General features: G+C 43.6%; 1 protein-coding gene across 9 annotated transcripts in view; it reads left to right on the top strand.

Moving 5' to 3' along the window:
* MSH3 (mutS homolog 3) overlaps window positions 1-20,811 on the top strand; it is a 198,101-nt gene that overhangs the window by 50,982 nt on the left and 126,308 nt on the right. For all 9 annotated transcript variants that reach the window (XM_065550149.1, XM_042855881.2, XM_042855882.2 and 6 more), the window contains 2 exons: window positions 10,725-10,837; window positions 11,878-11,992. In XM_065550149.1, coding sequence (XP_065406221.1) covers window positions 10,725-10,837; window positions 11,878-11,992 — 228 coding nt within the window. The remainder of the gene's footprint in view (window positions 1-10,724; window positions 10,838-11,877; window positions 11,993-20,811) is intronic.

Consider the following 20,811-nt stretch of genomic DNA (forward strand, 5'->3'; position numbering starts at 1 on the left):
TTTGTGGAAAAAGTACTACATATTTTGCATTTGTGCATATAGGTTCCAAATAATTTTGAATGTGTTCGGAGGGCCAGTGATATTTTTCATAATTTATATAACAATAAATACACACAAGGTTGTTGATAGTTGTTTGGCTGTGTGTGTGTGTTCTCTCTGTATGCTTCCCCAGCTCTGCGCAGAGAGCAGAGACAGCCGACTTTAATTGAACTACCCAATAAATTCACAGACTCAATTTTCAGCAAAGGAACTTGGTCACATTTATTGCTGACAAAGCACAATGCTAACGCCCAGGCTTAATGGTTACAGGTACATTAGCACACGTATGCTCCTGACAATGGACCGGCTCGGATAGTGGCAGGACTTTCCATTATCCCCTCGGCCAGACCCCGACATCTTCTCAGCGATACCTCTTTATACCCCAATGCAAAAAAGTTACATATTGTCCCTCTGACGTATTTGGGTGCCACTTATTGTTTTGATCAAAACATCTCTATCCATCATGCTGTCATCCTGACCTTATCTTTACGATGGGTAGGGTGTTCCTGTTATCTTTGGGGAATGTGCTGGTATCAGGGTGTTCTGGTACCCACCCTTCTGGAATGTGTTTGCGTGTATATTCTTGTACCAGCACTACTTAGGATTGTGTGTTTCTGCAATATCAGCCCTGTTCTTGCCAGATTCTGTGAGCAGGGCCTGCTCTTGTTCACAACTTAACTTTGCTTTATAGCAGCAAAGCTTTAACCACTACTTTAGTTCAGGCTTCTGATACAAGGGCTTATGTTTCAGGCCCACTTCCTGCTACAGAGATCAGCTCATACTCAGCTTTTAAAGGGGACTTCAGTATGGGCTGGGAAAAATACTTAAACATTGAACGTGTCCATCTTTTATAGGCTTGGTCAGGTATAGTTTTTCTTGTTTATTTACTGTAGCAAAGATTTGTATTTGAATGAAGTATATTCCTCCCTACAGTTAAGTCATAATACTGAGTTTGTTGATGCAGTCTTTCTGTGGCAACATACTGTGATGACAAACACATGATTATGGCTTCACTGCAGGATCTGGCAGGAGGGAAGCTTTTTTCAATAGACATATCTTTAAAATTATAATGGTAATATACCATAGAAGAACAGAGGGAAAGAAAACTGCTTTTGGTTCAGATATCCTATCTCATAGAGATATATGCCAGTTTCAGGTCTCTGTCTAATAAAACATGTATATTCTAATAATGTAGTCTTTTGGGACAAAAAGTTGTAGGTTCAAATTTTAAACCAAGATTTGGACTTGTATCTGCAGATTCTGCATTGCAGTGCTATGGACAAGAAGTGAGGGTATGAAGAAGCATTAGAGATGCTGTGCTTTGAATGAGATGTTAACCCAAGGTCCCAAGTGCCCATCTCCAAGTCCCAAGTGCTGTTTAACATCTCATTTTATTTCCATGCCGATGTATGTTTCCTTCTCCTCTGTCCTTGTAGGCATTTTCAGTGCGGTCTGGCTGTTAAACTTTCTAAAGCAGCTTGACACTTTTTAATGTGAAAAGCACCGCATAAAAACAAATTCTGTGGTATTTTCAGTTATGTCACTTATTATGAGGTAATGTTTAAAAACATTTTGCTTATTAGTACAGATTTAGTTGTGAAAAAAGGTGGATTAGGTAATAACTTATTATGTAATTATATATTATGAGTTATATAATTCAGTGGACTATCTTCTGCTGGTGAAAGAGACAAGCTTTCATGTTTACACAGAGCTCTTCTTCAGATTGCATAAGCTTGAAAGCTTGTCTCTTTCACAAACAGAAATTGGTCCAATCAAAGGTATTAGCTCACCCGCCTTGTCTCTGATATCTTGGGACCAACACAGCTACAATAACCCTGTAAACAGATTTAGTTGTGTTTATCAAAAATTGCTTTTGTGTTTTAATATTTCTTTTGAAAATATTGAATCAATTATATTTAGAAATTGCAACATCATTGTCTCCAAATTTAGAGCTGAATATACCAGGAATATAAAACATGGTTTGAAACTGACACTATAGATTTTATGGCTGTGGAACTGTGATATTGACCATTTCTTATTAATTTCTCTAATTGAGCTGATCCGACAGTGTTTTGCAATAGCCTTATTACAGAGATTATGTCCTATTTTTTACCATTGGTGTGAATTATAACTGGCTTTTGGGGAAAAAAATCAAAAGCTGATTAAAATGATTATATAATTCCTTTCAGTTACTTTCCCTCTTCCAAACATAACATGAACATAAGAATGGCAATATTGGACCAGACCACTGGTCCATCTAGCCCAATATTCTGTTTTTCTACATGGCCAATGCCAGATGCATCAAGGGGAATGAACAGAACAGGGCAATCATCAACTGATCCAACCCCAGTCGTCCAGTCCAGCATCTGGCAGTACATAAGAATGAACATACTAGGTCAGACCAAAGGTCCATCTAGCCCAGTATCCTGTCTTCTGACAGTGGACAACGCCAGGTGCCCAAGAGGGAATGAACAGAACAGGTAATCATCAAGTGATCTATTCCCTGTTGTTCATTCCCAGCTTCTGGAAACATCAGAGTCTTAAGGTGGCATTGGGTGGCATTCTGGATCATCTTCGCTAATAGCCATTGATGGACCTATCCTCCACAAACTGATCTAATTCTTTTTTGAACCCAGTTATACTTTTGGCCTTCACAACATCCCCTGGTAACAAATTCCACAGTTCTGGAGCAATTGTGTAAATGAGACCTTTTATTTTGACTCATACACTACTTTTGTGAATAAAGGCTGTTTTCCATGAATGATAGGTTTCAGAGTAGCAGCCGTGTTAGTCTGTATCTTCAAAAAGAACATGAGTACTTGTGGCACCTTAGAGACTAACAAATTTATTGGAGCATAAGCTTTCGTGGGCTACCACCCACTTCTTCGGATGCATATAGAGTGAAACATATATTGAGGATATGTGTATATATATCTCCTCAATATATGTTTCACTCTATATGCATCCGAAGAAGTGGGTGGTAGCCCACGAAAGCTTATGCACTAATAAATTTTAGTCTCTAAGGTGCCACAAGTACTCCTGTTCTTTTTCCATGAATGATAGCTCTCTATTTCTTTTCAGTGGACTATAGTTTGTCACTTAGTGAGGCGTTTTCTTTTGTTGTGCCTATTTGCATTATATGATCTGGTTTTAGCAGGGGAAAAAGCCTGCAGTGTTATATTTACTGTATGTACTTTATTTTTATAATATTCTAACTTAATATCAGAAATACACTACAATATATGTTCACTACTACATATCTAGGTATAAAATGTCAGGCAAGTGTTGTTAGTGACTTTAAAAATCCATATTTTGTTTAAATTTATTATAAACAATGAAGAATTGATTGAGACTCTGGCTTTTGCTTTTTGGTCAATGGCAGTGCAATTTTTTGTTAATCTGATCTGAAGTTTTAAAGGATTTGAACCTTTTTTTTTTTAAAGTACTAGATTTCTGTGGATTTAAAGGTCACACTTCTACCTTTTACAAGTTTAAAAGTGAAGGAAAATCAAAGAGGAGCAAATGGAAGCTAAAGCTAGTGTAACTTAAACTGTTTGCGAAAAACAATTTTATTTTTTCAAGCCAAGTTTGCTAAGTATGTTGAAGGAATCACAATTACTATGGCAGAAGGCTAGCTCTGCTATGGTTGCGGTTAAAGAGGAATTAATGAAGAGGATACAATATTCAATGCTGATTAAAATTTCTACCCAACAAAACTAGATCTTAATAAGAACAGGGCACACCAATATTTTTAGGTATCTGAAATGGAATTAACAGATTAAAGTTGCCTCAAATTTACTTTTCTTCTTTAAGTGATTGCACATGTCCATTTCACTCTTGGTGTGCGCACGCCCTGTGCATTGTTGCTGGAAAGTCTTCCCGTCAGGGTAGCTTGAATGCCCTCTGCTGCTATGTGCCAGTGGTGCTGGTATAAATGGCTCGGCCAACCCCAGGCCCCCTCAGTTCCTTCTTACCACCCATGAAGTTTGCTGGAACTGCTCATCTTGATTTTGCAAGTGCTCTCAGTGGATTCTTTATACTGTGTACCCTTGTGTTTTGTTGTACATAGTTTAGTGTTACTGTTTTTAGTACAGCTTGTTAGGTTTTACCCCATCTGAGAGTTTTGGTTGATTTCTGGTGCCAAAAGATGCCTTGTTCACCTGGCTTAAAGCACTGGATTTTCCTGCAATAAGGCTATGCCTCTGAGTGACCCGCACTCAAGTTGCTTCAGGTGCCTCGGGAAGGCTTGTATCAGGGAGCATTGCCAAATTTCTAGGGACTTTAAGTCTTGCACAAAGGAAGACTATGAAGCCACTGTAAAGTTTCTACTCATGGAGGTGGCCTTTAAACCTCCATCTGAGCCAGGTTGGTCAGACTCTGCACCAAGTGCTTCGGCATTGGTCAGGAGTGTGTTTCCTACCGTGCTTGAGTCCCAACATTGCTCACCATCCTAAGTGCCTAAGAAGAGGCAAAAGGCTTCTAAGCAGACTGCTGAGAGTGGAAGATCCCCTGCACCAAAGTCTAAGAGTAGAGTGCTGTCCAAGTCTAAGCACTGCTTCAGCACTGCAGAACCCAGCACCATTAACTCTGTTACCTAGGGAAGTACCATAGAGTCTGGAGCCAGAGGGAGCATCTTAGACATCTGGGATATCGCATCTTACTGATACCATCTCAGTACCAGAGGCATTTCGAATAGCCAGAGATCTCTTAAGCCTGTCGGTGTCAGTATTGCTGGCAGTTTGAGTTGTCACAGTCAGTGCCAGCAGACATGGGGAAAACAGCAAGGTCACTGCAGCGCTCAGTACTGTGCTAGTCCCATTTACCTCAGATGGTTTGCCTTTCGGTACTGTCAAAGGGGAAACTTGCAATGCTTATCTCTTATAATTCTACTTACCATGGAAGGCTCATGAGCCAAACATCAGATATTAAGTGGAATTGTTACCATAAGACTCCTCCTTTGTCTAATGTACATAGTTATATAGTTATCTCTGGAATATTTGTTAATATGTTATACAGTTTGTACAGCTTGAGAATAACTTATCTGGTAGCAAGCAGGAGCAGAGGGGGTATGGCCAGACCATGTCAGACCATGCCAAAACATTGATCTGACTCTGTGAACTGCAGAGAGATGGGGGAGTAGCCAGGATGTCCAGAACTGTGAGAGAGACTGTTAGCAGAAATGATATTATCCGATCTTTCCTCATATCAGCTCTGAGCTTTATTACCAGTGTCCTTCAGACCTCATTTCTCAATATTTGACCACCCCTTTAGACACACAAATGACAGTTCACTCAGGAGATAAATGTAATAGATAAGTACAGTAATTAAATTTATTTATTTTATTTATTTAACTCCTCACTTAACATTGTAATTATGTTCCTGAAAAATGAGACTTTAAGTGAAACGATGTTAAGCGAATCCAATTTCCCCATAAGAATTAATGTAAATGAGGGGGTTAGGATCCAGGGAAATTGTTTTCACCAGACAAAAGAAAACACACACACACAGAGTTTTAAACAAACAATTTAATACTGGTACACAGTGATGATGATGATGATTGTGAAGCTTGGTTGAGGTGGAGGAGTCAGAGGGTGGGATATTTCCCTTACTGCTAAATGATAAACTAGCAATGGGCTGAGCCCTCAAAGGTTAACTCACACACTCTGCAAGGCAGCAGGAATGGAGGGAGATATGCACATTTCCCTGCTGCAAGCTCCTTCCATCCTGAGCCCTGCTTTATGGAAGATGGGGTAAGTAGGGTGCAGGGGGGAGGGGGACACCCTGACATTAGTCCCTCTCTTCCTTCCCTCCCCCCTGCACAGCAAGCAGGAGTCTCGGGGAGCGGCTACAAGGCAGAGGGCAGGAGCCACACATGGCAGTGGGGGGAGGGACACCGCTGAACTGCAGGCAGCTGCTGCACAGGGAACTTAGGGGAGTGGGGAGCTGATAGGGGGCTGCCGGTTCACCCTGGTTCCAAGCCCCCACCAGCTAGCTGCAACGGGCTGCTCTTCCTGCAAGCAGTAGACAAAGCAGGCGGCTGCCAAATGACGTTAGAAGGGAGCATTACACAACTTTAAACGAGCATGTTCCCTAATTGATCAGCAATGTAACAATGAAACAACGTTAACCAGGACGACTTTAAGTGAGGAGTTACTGTAAATGATTTAGTCATCTAGTTTCTTTTGATGTCATGGAATACATTTTTTTATAGGAGGGGTTTAACTGAGTGAAGGGGTAGAGGCTTCATGTACCAGGAGGACATTTTGTGCACAGGAGGTAGTATTAAAAGTATTATTTGAGGTCAGACTTGATCTAATGGTTTCTTCTGACTTTAAACTCTATGAAACTATAAAACAGAACACTAATTTACAAAAAAAAAAATTGGCATTACTTGAAAGCTATTTTTCAGTAATAAGTATCAAAAGCAGCTATTTACTAATTGGTAAAATGAAAACCATAATTTTATATTTTATTTGACCACTTCAGGAGTAAAGAATTTTAAGGAAATACTGTAAACTAGGGCCTGTTCACATACTGTTTAACAACTATTAAGAAAACCAATCTCTTTCAGACAGGGACTTTGTGTCTTAGTGCCTCGTCTGTGTCTTAGTGCCTTGTCTATCACTAAGCACACTATACGAAACAAATTATGCTTTCTAAATCTGCAATATGTGTATCACATGGGGAATTGCTCTGTATGCATTTTAGTTGGTTAAAAAAACCAAAACCCCCCACACCAGAAAATTGTTACCTTTTTCTCTTTCAGAAGAACTGATGTTCAGAATGAACCAATAGGGCCCTTTACTGATTTTCCTGTGTGCTATGCTGCACTTGTACGTAGAAAACAAAACAGTAGTCTCCATTTTTATTTCTTGTAAAGAGTTAAATGTTGATTTTTAGATACTAGAGACAAGGTGGATGAGGCAGTATCTTTTACTGGGGCAACTTTTAGATATGTCCATCAGCCACTGTTATAGTTGAAGGGACTATGAAATTAAGATATCCATTATAACAATGAACACACAATTTTTTCTAACAGAGTGACAGATAAAACTACATGCAATTTTCTTAAATGTCTTTGAATGTACATATGCTTCTAGGTGCTTAAGGAAACATATTAAACACAGTACAAAAGACAAAAATACTGAAAGAATCAGGTTTTCCTTCAGTTCACTTGAATTTAATACACTGCTTTCCACAATGAACTCTAGTTACCTTCCCCACCATTTGCCTCCTAGAAAGGATATTTACTTTAGACGACTTCAGAGTTCCACTTTGTTAAAAATTATAATTATCTGGTGTGTGCTCAACACCAGGCTATAGGGGGAATAACAGCAAAACACATACAGTGGCACAAAAAGAAAAAAAGTTTTCTCTTTAGAAATGTTCGGTTTCTTTGACTGGCTATTTTTGGGTAACGGCTTCTTCTAATGGTCCTTCTCAATTTTAAATCCAGAAGTAAATGAAACTATCAATATCAAACTGTGTTTAACAGCAACTCATTTATAGAGGTTTTGACAAGAATGATGATTATGAAAGTTGACTGGAAGTTGAAAATTCTGATTTAAATTGGGATTGGTTTCTGGAGTAGTGTCATCATAAGTGATTTGGCTATAATCAGAAAAATGGCCTAAGGATAATAATGTCACTGAATAGAGGATAAAAACATCAATGATTTCTTCAGCAAATTTTGTTTTTCTAGTGTCTTGGTGAATTTTAGGGAGGGTAGCTGCTGGATTAATAAACATAAAATTGTTAGCATACTATGTAAGTATAGCAGTTACATCTGTATCAAACGGATGTTCGATAATACTATAGAATTCATATTCCAGATATCTTAAAGATCTTAACAAAGATCTGAGTTGGTTTTTGTCTGATTTTAAATGTGCTCTACTTTGAGGTATTTCTTATATTATAAATGGAATTTTTTTCTTCTAAAGGCTTTGATTATTTTGCTTGCACCTTTGTAACATTATTCTGACACAAGAGGAACTTTTCCAAAAGTGCCTGAGTGAAATAGGAGCCTAAGTCTCAGTGACTTTGCAAGTTTCAAATTTTACCCAAGGTATACTGTTTGTTGCTTTCATTTGCCAAAATTTTATATAGAGGGAGATAACTTGTATACAGCATCAATGACAGAGAAATTCACTTGATGTATCATGATAGAAAATGACACTTCACTGCAGCAAACTACACTAATAATTGTTAAAAATAGATATAAACTTTAAAAAAATCAATGCTGGGGCAGAACCAGCAAGCCAACTATCAAAAGGGTGGGTGGGTGGGGCTATGAGTATGTGGAGGAAAACCTCCTATTTCGAATTCAATTTCAAGAAATTATCTCTCCAGGCACTCCTAAACTTCACTGTTTTGAAAACAGACACTATTGTGAGGACACAATAAATAGAGCCTAAAAATAAAATCCCATTTTAAAAAGATTTCTTTAGTCTTGCCTCTGGGTGGGTAGGATTTAAAGACCTGCTCTCTTGCAAGACTGCCTCAAAGGCCTGCACTCTTCTGTGCTCCAGGTAGCATTCAGTGCATGTTGGAGAATTTAATACTAAGATGGACTTCTTGCAAATTGTTCAGGTGACCATAGATATTAAATTAGGTAGCTTAGACCTAGGGTCATCACTGGCAAAATGAATGACTATATTAGAGTAGATATAAATGTAGGTTGGTACAAGCTAAAGGAACAAGAAGGAAAATAATATCTCACTGCACTAGTGTCAATGGTGGTGGTTTAAAAAAAAAGTGATCAGAAATCATGTCCACCCCCTTCAAGAGTGATAGCAGATTCGTATTTATATCTATAGCCTTACTTAAGCATGTATCAATTGCAGACACCTGTAGAATGGCAGCTTGGTCCTCTGTTCATACCTTTTCTAATCATTATGCCTTGGCACCTGCAGCACGATCAGATGCTGCTGTAGACAACTCAGTTCTCTCTCCTATATTGGACTGTGCTCCAATCCCTTCCCCCTTTTTTAAAGGGGTACTGCTTGGGAGTCACCTGAAGTAGAGTACCCACAGGGACACTGCTCAAAGAAGTGCAGTAAATGGAGTTATTTGAGATGTATGTCCCTGTGGGTGCTCTACTATCTGCACTCCTTCCCTTCTGCTTTGGAGTCTCTCTTGGTAGGATTTTGTGGTGGGGAAGGAACTGAGAGTGGTTCGCCCATGCAGCCCAACATAGTCTTAACACGGACATGAGGATGTGTGGGGCACATGCATGGGGCTGAATGGGCACCAACACCAAAAATCTCTGATCAGTGGTGCAGGCATGCCTGAAGTGGAGCCCCCACAGAGAGAGACATCTTGCAGAACTCCAGTTGCTGGACAAGATGAGTAACCTCTCCATCTTTTAATATATGGGACCCATACACAAAAAAGGGCCCTCCTATCAGTCTGAAAAACATTCCATTCCTTTTGTATATATTGTATAGTACTGTAACATCTAGAAACTCCACTGAAGTATCAAGATCCCATTGTGTTGGGTGTGGTGCAGACAAATAAAGATGATGCTCCCTTCCCCAGATAGTTGTCAGTCAGAAATGAACAGGTGGACAAGACAGAAATATGTTGGGGGAGAGTGGCTTCCCTCCTTTTGGGAGATACCCAGTGAGCTGTAGGCCAGCTCAATGTCCTCAGGTCTATCATGTAGGAAGTCTCTGCCAGCTTCATTCTCCACAGTGCTCCTTCCTGGGAACTATGGGGGGAGATCTGTCCATCTCCCAGGGATGGGTCCCACTGAAATGGGCTTCTCCCTTTTTAAGGCTCCTTCTCCAAGACTGATAGGCCTTGCAGGTGTGGCAGGGCTGCCTAAACCTAAAACTGCTCTTTAACCCCTTCTTGCCTGGTGTAGGATTTGTACACCGTGTCACAAGGAGTTATTCCACAACAGCCATTCCCGATGAACTATTCCTGATTTTGTGTGGATGCTCTTATTCCAGAATAAGGATGGTTTATTCCAAATTACCAGTAGTTTAATTGTGGATTAAGCTAATTCAGAATAAGGGATTCTTATTCTGAAATAAGAGCGTTGACAAATGTAGTTAGTCAGGAATAGTAATCTGCTTGAAATTCACACCCTACCTTATTCCACATGAAGTTTCATGTGTAGAGAAGCCCTTACCCAGGAAGATATCAGCTCCTTCCCTCTTAACTGTGTTGACTGTGAGAGTTTTTACAATTCTGAGTTGTAAAAATTGGTTTCATCATTAAAATCAGAAGATATAGTTCTGAAAACACTCAGGAAACTGATCTGGTGAGGTTTCAGAGTAGCAGCCGTGTTAGTCTGTATCCGCAAAAAGAAGAACAGGAGTACTTGTGGCACCTTAGAGACTAACAAATTTATTAGAGCATAAGCTTTCGTGGACTACAGCCCGGTGAGTAGGAAGGTGCCATTTTTAGGTAATCACTTTTGGGAGTATAACTTTAGTCATACAGAGTGTTTTATGGAGAGAAGGCAGGTTTTTAATTTTAAAAAAAAAAGTTAAAATTGTTTTAGAATCCCTCTTAGATTAGATGCCGTAACTGATGTCTTCATTTACTATCCCCTGGCTTCTTAGTAATAAAAAGAGAGGAAAGAGGAAAAAAATATTGAGTTGAAGTCTGAGCCTTCTTTAGTTCGTAAAAGGAGATTAAGAATTGAAAACTAATGAGCATTATTTTTTTCATTCCAGTTTACAAGATGACAGAATTCGAATAGAAAGGATGGAAAGTATTTATTTTGAATACAGCCATGCTTTCCAGCTGATTACTGATTTTTATGCAAGAGGAATGCTTGATACCACAGGTACTTCATTCAGAAAGTCTTTGAAATTTATAGTGCTGGTTAGTTGCTATATAGACAAATACAGGCTAGTACAATGGAGCTTGGACCGCTAGGTCTGACTAATACAAATATTTATTAATAACTACCCTCTGAACTGGTACATAGTTGCGAAACAAGTACAGTAGCTGGAAAAAGGCAGAAATGTAAAGACTATGTAGTACTGTAGATATTTCTGAGAAGTTACCTCTATTATGTCTCTGACTAAATTGGAGAAGAATGAGAGTAGATGTGGAATTTCACAAATTTCAAGAATGATGATGTGATCTGGAGAAGTGAGCAGTAGGCTAGTAGTAAAGAATTCTTAATATTTTTTCCCAATCTGAAGATACTTACTTTGAAAACTTAAATTCGCACATTGTGTAAAAAGTGAAGAAAATTTGGCAAAAACCTATGAAAATGTTTCTTAATTAACACTCTGCTAATAAGAAACCGTTTAAAAAGCACGCTTATGCTTGTTTCAGTTTCTCTGCAGTAAAGTCTGGTAAAAGTCCTTTTTATGTTGAGCTGTATTTTATTGCAAAATTTGATACTGTTGGTATTGGGGTGGAGGTTATAGTAGAGAGTAATAGGTAAAAGCAAAATTCTACTTTCATAAAGCAACTTTACAAAACAGGTCCTGATCTGCATGGGCAATCATGTGCACCCGTGCAGAGCCAGTGCCACCTTCATGTATCAGATTGCAGGATCAAGGCCTTAGTCTGTAAATTTATAAATCATCTGGACTGATGATCAGCAATTTCTAGGGGAGAGTGGGGGGAACTGAGTGCAAAGTCCAGTATTTTATATCCCCATTTGCATTGGAACAACACACAAATTCATAAACTGCTCTGTCCCAGTTTGTAAATGTTATTTTGAAAGTTCATTTTTGTTGTTTTATAAACAATATTTTTAACGCTTTCACAATAAAATCTTCTATTTGTACTTGACTGAATTGAAAAATAGATAATCATGTCTCAATTTTTAGTGGCAATCATTTAACAAAGGAAATCATATTTTTGCAGGTTCTCAACAACTGTCTATAATCCTAAACTTGGATAAGCCTGTGATTTGCTCTTTGGCAGCAGTAATTATGTACCTCAAAGAATTTAATTTGGAAAAGATACTTTACAACCCGAGGTAAGTTATTTTATATAAATCTCAGAAAATCAAAATAATGATAAAAATGTGCCATCTGTAAGACCCTACTTGAATCGCGGGATGATCTTCAAATAATTGTGGCTGAGTTGCAGACAAGACATGGAAAATTGCGGAAAAGTAATAATGGACCTTTATTAATAGCAGTAATTTGGAAAAGCCAGAGTAAACACTCAAGTATTATGTCATGCTTGCTAATTTTTTTGATAGTCAGACATTTTGCTGCAACTATATGATGTTAATTAAAAAAAAGTACAATATTAAAATTCAGAAGACTAAAAGTCTTAATACAATTACTGTAGAAATCAAGTCCAGTCACTTTAGCCTTTTACATTTTACAGGCATTGAATGTTAGTGCAGTACTAATTGCATACTCAAAATGTATGCAAAATTGTGAAGTGTGAAAAGTAAGCTAATTAAAATCAGAATTGTGGTTGAAGACTAATATTGCAGGATCTACAATTTCCGCAATATTGTGAATGAAGTAGGACCTTAACCATCTGCCATTTTGTAAATTCTAGCTGGCAACTTCCCTTCTACAAAATTAGTGCACCTGCTTCTGGGATAAACCTGGTCTTTGTAAACATGATGTTCTACAGTTGAGTTCCTAATTAACACTAACAAAACATCAAGTGATATTCAATAAAAATCATTAGAAATAGGAAAGAATACGCTTGTAGTCAGTACTAACAATATTTAAATTGGCTTGTACTACAGCCAAATGTAATTAAAAACAAACAAGCTGCAGAAACTGATACTGTCATGGGAAATGAAAAAGTTTGTTAATAAAGCCCAGACATCTTATCTCAACTTTACTTCTGTTTGGTTTTGTGGACAAAAGTCTGCTGCTGCATTTTAAAGATTTTTTTTATGACCATGAGCCTCGCCGATATTTTATTTTCCTACAAAAATATTTCACGCACTTTCTCTTTAGCTTTTGAAGCACATGTGTATTTAATGTATCCAAATGTTTATGAGCTTTTTGAGTCTGAATCTGGTCACCTATTTAAAAATTTAAAACACATTGACAAATCCAGGGAGTTTAGTGGGTGGTACCATATTGGTGGGTAAACTACCATGTAATAAATTTATGGGAAAGACATTAAATGCATAGGCACTGACTTCCCCTCTAATTGGGGGATGCTCAACCTCCACTCCAGGTCCCGCCCCCATTCCACCTTTTCCCCCAAGTCCCCACCCCTGCCCCGCCTCTTCCTGCCCCTGCTCCACCCCATCCTGCCTCTTCCCCGCCTCTTCCCCGGAGCGTGCCCCATCCCTGCTCCTCCCCCTTCCTCCTGGAGCTTCCTACATGCCACGAAATAGCTTTGTTCTCTTACAAAAATCTAGTTTCACTACCTCACTGTCTTGTAAAAATAATGTGGGCAGGTGGACAGCAATAGTGGGCGTGGCAATAAACCAAAGCACACAGAATACTTAGGTTTAGTTGGTAGATTTTGCAGCTGACAAATGTCCTTTTCATTATTGCAGACCTTTTTTTGAAAACTTAGAATTCTTCTTCGAGTGCTTGCTCATATCCATTCCATTAGGTGTGCGCGCGCCGCGTGCACGATCGTCGGAAGATTTTTACCCTAGCAACACCGGCGGGTCGGCTGTGGAGCCCCCTAGAGTGGCGCCTTCATGGCGCTGAATATATACCCCAGCCGACCCGGCGCCCCCTCAGTTCCTTCTTACCGCCCCTGACGGTCGTTGGAACTGTGGAGCGCTGCTTAGCTGTTCTCCACTTTCCCTAGCTTATCTTGTTGTATCATAGTTGTAGTTATAGTTATAGTCTTAGAGTTTGTTGTAAGTTAGTTAAGTAGTTTTAAATTTGTCCCTGGGAGAGTCACACCAGACAGACAAGTGGGCCGTTGAGTCCGGTGCAGATAGCGTCTCCCCCCAGGCCGGCGGTGATACAGTGCCTCCCGTCGACCCCAGAGACCTTCGCGGCGGCGAGAGACTTAATAGCTCTCACGGAGCCGGCACCGCCTCAACCACCGGCACCGACTGCACCGTTGACTCGCACGGTCCAGTCGAGGGGGAAACCTGCCTTGATGCGCCCGCCATCACAAGGGCTGGAACCTCGGCACCGATCCAGGTCCCGAAGCAGGTCCCCACGCCGCTCGCAGTCCCGGCACCGAATACCGTCTCGGCACCGGTCGTACTCGCGGCCAAGATCTTCGTCGCGGCACCGCTCTTCGTCTCGGCACCGATATGATCGTCGGCACCGATCAACGTCGAGACGTAGCTCTCGGCACCGCTACGGTCGACGCTCGACGTCGAGGGGTCGCTCCCGGCACCGGGCATACTCCAGGTCCTCGTCGAGGTCCAGATCCGACTCCCGGCACCGACGAGGTCATCGGCACCGGTCGCGATCCCGGCACCGATCGCCGGCACCGCACAGAGATAGATCATCTCCGGACCGGCACCGTGCGGCACCGCAGCCCACCGGGATGGTTTCATCTCTCTCGGCACCGCCATGGCCGTCTAGATCGGTGTCTCGGTCCTCGGAGGACCTGTCGAGATCGGCATACCCCCCTCAAGGGCACGCCGAGGAACAAAATTTCGGCCACTGGCAAGAGATGGCAGAGGACCACTCTCATGGACCTTCTCACTGGTCGTTTTGGACCCCGTGGGCGTACCACCAAGAGCAAGGGGCTCCAATACCATCGACCTCTCGCTCGGGTCACTCGGTCAGAAGGGCCCCAGAATCCACCATCTCTCGGCCTCCGCCAGGAGGCATGGAGGCTTCGGTGTCCACGCCACCCGACACCAGGGACCCAAGTGCAGGTGATGCCCCGGCCCAAGAGCAAGGGGATCAGGACCCCCCCTTGGATCCGGTACCACCGGAGGCATCCTCTTCCTCCTCTCCGGACGAGGCAGTGGCGGGCACTTCATGTACGGGTCCCCCTCCGATAGATCTTCGGGCTCACCAGGATCTCCTGCGTAGGATGGCCCGTAATATGGACCTGCAGGCGGAGGAGATAGTGGAGGTGCACGACCCGATCGTGAACATCCTTGGAGCAGATGCCCCATCGAGGGTGGCGTTACCTCTGATCCGCACGATACAATCGAATGCGGATACGATATGGCAAACTCCTGCCTCCATTCCACCCACAGCGAGAGGGGTGGAAAGAAAATACTTTGTCCCCTCTAAGGACTATGGGTACTTGTATACCCACCCCCAACCGTGTTCACTGGTGGTGGAATCAGTGAATGCACGAGAGCGCCACGGCCAGCAGGCTGCAGCGCCTAAATCAAAAGAGGCTAAGCGACTCGACCTGTTTGGCCGTAAGGTTTACTCAGCCGGAGGGCTACAACTTAGAGCGGCGAACCAACAGGCGCTACTGAGCCGCTACAATTTCAACTCCTGGAACTCTATGGGGAAGTTTAAGGAGTTGATTCCCCAAGAGTCCAGGGAAGAGTTTGGAGCCATGGTAGAGGAGGGCAAGAAGGTGGCTCGGACCTCCTTGCAGGCCTCCTTGGACATTGCAGACTCAGCGGCGAGGACCCTGGCTTCGGGTATCGCTATGCGCAGGATCTCCTGGCTTCAGGTTTCGGGTTTGCCTCCGGAGCTGCAGCAAACCCTACAAGATCTGCCTTTTGAGGGTCATGGATTGTTCTCGGATAAGACGGACTCTCGCCTGCAGAGCCTCAAGGACTCGAGAACAATCATGCGCTCCCTGGGGATGCATGTTGTGGGCCCCCAGCGCAGGCCGTTTAGGCCGCAGCCTCAGCGCTTCTACCCCCCCCCGCCTCGTCAGAGACAGGACTCGGCCCGAAGGCGAGGGCGAGGTGGTAGAAGAAGGTGGACCGGCCCTCAACCTGGCCAGAACCAGGGGCCACCTCGACCACCTTCAGGCCCCAGGCAGAACTTTTGAAGGTGCGGTCGAGGACGGCGCCCCAGTCATCCCCCAGGATCCAGCCCCCCTCCTTTCGGGATCGCCTCTCCCACTTCCACCGTGCTTGGTCCCTTATAACTTCGGACCGTTGGGTCCTCCGCACGGTGGAGAGGGGATACGCTATCCAGTTTTCTTCTATCCCCCCCTCCTCCCCCCCTTCCCCGTCCCTCTTCAGGGACCCTTCTCACGAGCAACTTCTTATACAGGAAGTCTCTACGCTCCTCGCCATGGGGGCCATAGAGGAGGTTCCGGTGGATTTAAGGGGCAGGGGATTCTATTCCCGTTATTTCCTCATCCCCAAGTCCAAAGGAGGTCTGCGACCCATCTTGGACTTGCGCGGACTCAACAAATTCGTAGTAAAGTTGAAGTTCCGCATGGTCTCTCTGGGGGCCATTATCCCTTCCCTCGATCCTGGAGACTGGTTTGCCGCCCTCGACATGAAAGACGCATACTTTCACATTGCTATTTACCCGCCTCACAGACGCTTCCTCCGATTCGTGGTAAACAGGGTGCACTACCAATTTGCAGTCCTTCCCTTCGGACTATCTTCGGCCCCACGGGTCTTCACGAAATGTATGGCTGTCGTGGCAGCGTACCTTCGTCGGCAAGGGATACAGGTGTTCCCGTACCTAGACGACTGGCTGGTACGCGGTCGCACCAAGGAACAAGTTCGCGATCACGTCCACATAATAGTGCGCACATTCAACAAGTTGGGTATCCTACTCAACAAGGACAAATCCACTCTAGAACCTACCCAGAGAATAGAATTCATCGGTGCGGTTCTAGACTCCAGACGCGCACAAGCCATCCTGCCAGACAATCGCTTTTGCACCATCACGAGCCTCATCCAGGGACTCAAGGCCTTCCCAACTACCACGGTGAGGTCGTGCCTTACCCTCCTGGGTCACATGGCTTCATGCACGTACGTAACCAGGCATGCCAGACTTCGGCTTCGCCCACTCCAGACCTGGGTGTCATCAATATACCGCCCACATCGGGACAGCCTGAATATGGTGGTCACAATCCTGAACTCGGTCCTGACCTCCCTCACATGGTGGCTAGATCACAATGTGGTTTGCGAGGGGATGCCGTTTCACGCCCCACAACCCTCTCTGCACCTGGTCACAGACGCTTCATCTCTGGGTTGGGGCGCCCATCTCAACGAGCACCATACCCAGGGCCTGTGGACTGCACCTCAGCTAGCCCTACACATCAATGTTCGGGAACTGATGGCGGTGCGCCTGGCGTGCCAGGCATTTCTCAATCTCCTACGTGGCCGCTGTGTGTTAGTTCTCACCGACAACACCACGGCCATGTTTTACATCAACAAGCAAGGAGGAGCACGTTCGTCAATTCTATGCCAAGAGGCCATTCGCCTGTGGGACTTCTGCATCGCCCACTCAATCCATCTCACGGCATCGTTCCTCCCTGGAGTCCAGAACACTTTAGCGGACCGGCTCAGCAGGTCCTTTCAAACGCACGAGTGGTCTATCCGTCCGGACATCATACATTCCGTCTTCCAGAAGTGGGGGTTTCCCCAGATAGACCTGTTTGCATCTCAAGACAACAGGAAGTGCCACGTGTTCTGCTCCCTGCAAGGTCGAGCTCCGGGCTCCCTCTCGGATGCGTTTCTCCTTCCCTGGAAAGACCACCTGTTTTATGCCTTCCCTCCGTTTCCTCTGGTCCACAAGGTACTGCTCAAATTGCGCAGAGACCAGGCACAGGTGATTCTGATCGCTCCAGCGTGGCCGAGACAACATTGGTACACCACGCTGTTGGAACTCTCGGTTCAGACACCGATCCCGCTTCCGTTGTATCCGGATCTCATCACGCAGAACCACGGCCGGCTGCGTCACCCCGACCTGCAATCACTCCACCTCACGGCGTGGCTGCTCCATGGTTCACCCAGGCAGAGCAACAGTGTTCTCACTCTGTCCAACAGATTCTGCTGAGCAGTAGGAAGCCCTCAACACGGACCACATACTTGGCCAAGTGGAAGCGGTTCTCCTGTTGGTGCGAACAACGAGCCACGTCCCCATTGCACGCACCTATCCCTCTCATTTTGGAATATCTCCTCTCCCTAAAACAGCAAGGGTTGGCGATATCTTCAATTAGAGTTCACCTGGCCGCTATATCGGCCTTCCATCCAGGGGAACTCGCGTCCTCGGTATTCTCTAACCCGATGGTCGTTAGATTCCTCAAGGGCTTAGACCGGATGTACCCACAACAACGTCAGCCCGTTCCGACGTGGGACCTCAACCTGGTTCTCTCCAAGCTCACAGGTCCTCCATTCGAGCCACTGGCCACCTGTTCACTTCTGTACCTGTCCTGGAAGACAGCCTTCCTCGTAGCCATCACCTCAGCAAGGCGCGTTTCTGAACTCAGGGCGCTTACATCCGAGCCCCCTTACACAGTTTTCCATAAGGATAAAGTGCAGCTCCGCCCACATCCTGCCTTTCTCCCTAAGGTGGTTTCTCCATTTCATATCAACCAGGATATATTTCTCCCGGTTTTTCACCCTAAACCACATGCTTCTCGCCAGGATCAACGTTTGCATTCCCTGGACGTACGCAGGGCCCTGGCCTTCTACATTGACCGCACAAGGCCCTTTAGAAAGACGACGCAACTCTTCGTTGCAGTGGCTGACCGAATGAAAGGCTCACCGGTCTCCTCACAACGCCTATCCTCCTGGATTACGTCTTGCATCCGGACTTGCTATGACCTGGCAGGTGTCTCAGCACCGCACCTCACCGCTCACTCCACGAGGGCCCAAGCGTCCTCGACGGCTTTCCTGGCGCAAGTTCCGATCCAGGACATTTGTGGAGCTGCGGTTTGGTCGTCAGTCCACACGTTTACAGAACACTATGCACTAGTGCAGCAGTCCAGGGACGATGCTGCCTTTGGATCAGCGGTTTTGCACACAGCAATGTCTCACTCCGACCCCACCACCTAAGTTGGGCTTGGGAGTCACCTAATGGAATGGATATGAGCAAGCACTCGAAGAAGAAAAGACGGTTACTCACCGTTGTAACTGTTGTTCTTCGAGATGTGTTGCTCATATCCATTCCAAACCCGCCCTCCGTCCCCACTGTCGGAGTAGCCGGCAAGAAGGAACTGAGGGGGCGCCGGGTCGGCTGGGGTATATATTCAGCGCCATGAAGGCGCCACTCTAGGGGGCTCCACAGCCGACCCGCCGGTGTTGCTAGGGTAAAAATCTTCCGACGATCGTGCACGCGGCGCGCGCACACCTAATGGAATGGATATGAGCAACACATCTCGAAGAACAACAGTTACAACGGTGAGTAACCGTCTTTTTTTATGCATTACAGAGAATTTTTAAAATCTGAATTTTAGAAGAGATGATATTTGGGCTTGTCAATCTCTAACATTTTTCTAATATTGGGTTGATTCTAAACTGCTTACGCTTATAAAATATACATGGTGTAGAATAACATATTTGGATTTTTGGCTTATTTGGATTTGGTTTGCTCCTACAAAGCCCCCCTTTTTCCTCCATCCAAAAAAATATACAAAATATTAACAACGGAACACTCAGCAAGCCTTGTAGATCTGATAAGAAAAAAAAAGCCTTATGATATCTCCCCAACTCTAAATATCATCTCCCATACCAACATGCCAAATCCCTCAAGCAGCATCTTAGTCACAGCACTCCAGTCCATCCCACAGATTTACCTGAAAAGAGCCTGTTGAACAGGTAGGTCCATCTTGTTGTGTGCAGAAGATCACCAAATATGAGTACTCCTAAACAAAGGAGCAGAGTGAGTTCTAAAGTCAAGGACCTATAATTCTTGAAAGTGTTGTATTGCCATGGACGGTGTTGGCTCAAGTGCCTTCGATGATTTCCACTGCTGCAATAACACACAAAAAGGCAGATGTTCTCTCAGATAGTGTGGACCCAAACCTCTTAGGACTTTAAACACCTTAAATTTCACCTGGAAATCATTCAGTAGTACAGGTGCAATGTACTCTCAGTGTTAGACCTTGCTTAACAAGTGGGCTGCCACATTCTGCACTAGCTGCAAGTTCCAAATTGAGTATAATTACAGAATGGGAAGGAAAAGGATTAATGTAATAGGTGACTCTTGACATAACAGGCCTGACCTGAATGTATGAACAAAGAAAGCACCTGAATGGAAAGTTTAAAGATTTCCTGATATCCTAGAGTTACACTACAAAGAAAATGCATAGTGTTGAGGTAATTGGTGATATTGTACTAAGAAACTTGTCTTCTGTTTTACTTCGTTGAAAGAAGTGATGCCGGTCACCTATACTCCCTTGACTATCTAATATGGGGACTCCCTTTCTAGTAGCTACTTGTTTCCTGGGGCTCTGCTCATTGTTAGTAACATGTTACATATAGAAATATTGGGCCAACTACAACTTCAGTCATATTAAAAATAAACATTAAAGATGTCAGTAAAATAATCCATAAAGTTAATTTCTGGAAAGGGAATGCATTTTATGCAGCGGTATCAGATTGTTATTTTCTGCAATTCTACATGAAGCAGATAAAATAAATGCTTCTGCCACACTGACAGACAACTTAAAGTTGCTGAGAGAATTTAGGTCAATGAGCATCTACTAATGAGTCAGTGAGCATGATGTGTGCTGTGAGATACAACTTTCAGTCTAAGAAGTTTATAGATCTAATGGAAGCAGGCTTAGACAAAGGAAACATTCCTTTGAGTTATGAAGAGCTCCTGCAAACTGCTAAACATCAGTTTTGACTGCTTAGAGAATTATGGAACTAGTTTTCAGGATAGTTTTTTCCCACATAAGTAATGAGGTGATTCTCTTGCGTGAAGTACTCCAGATTTGTTATTACTCTTCAGGAGAGGCTTTTAAATACAACAGTGAATAAGGAAACAGCTCTATTACAGA

This window comes from Chrysemys picta, chromosome 6 (assembly GCF_011386835.1).
Source record: "Chrysemys picta bellii isolate R12L10 chromosome 6, ASM1138683v2, whole genome shotgun sequence".
Classification (NCBI taxonomy): domain Eukaryota; kingdom Metazoa; phylum Chordata; order Testudines; family Emydidae; genus Chrysemys; species Chrysemys picta.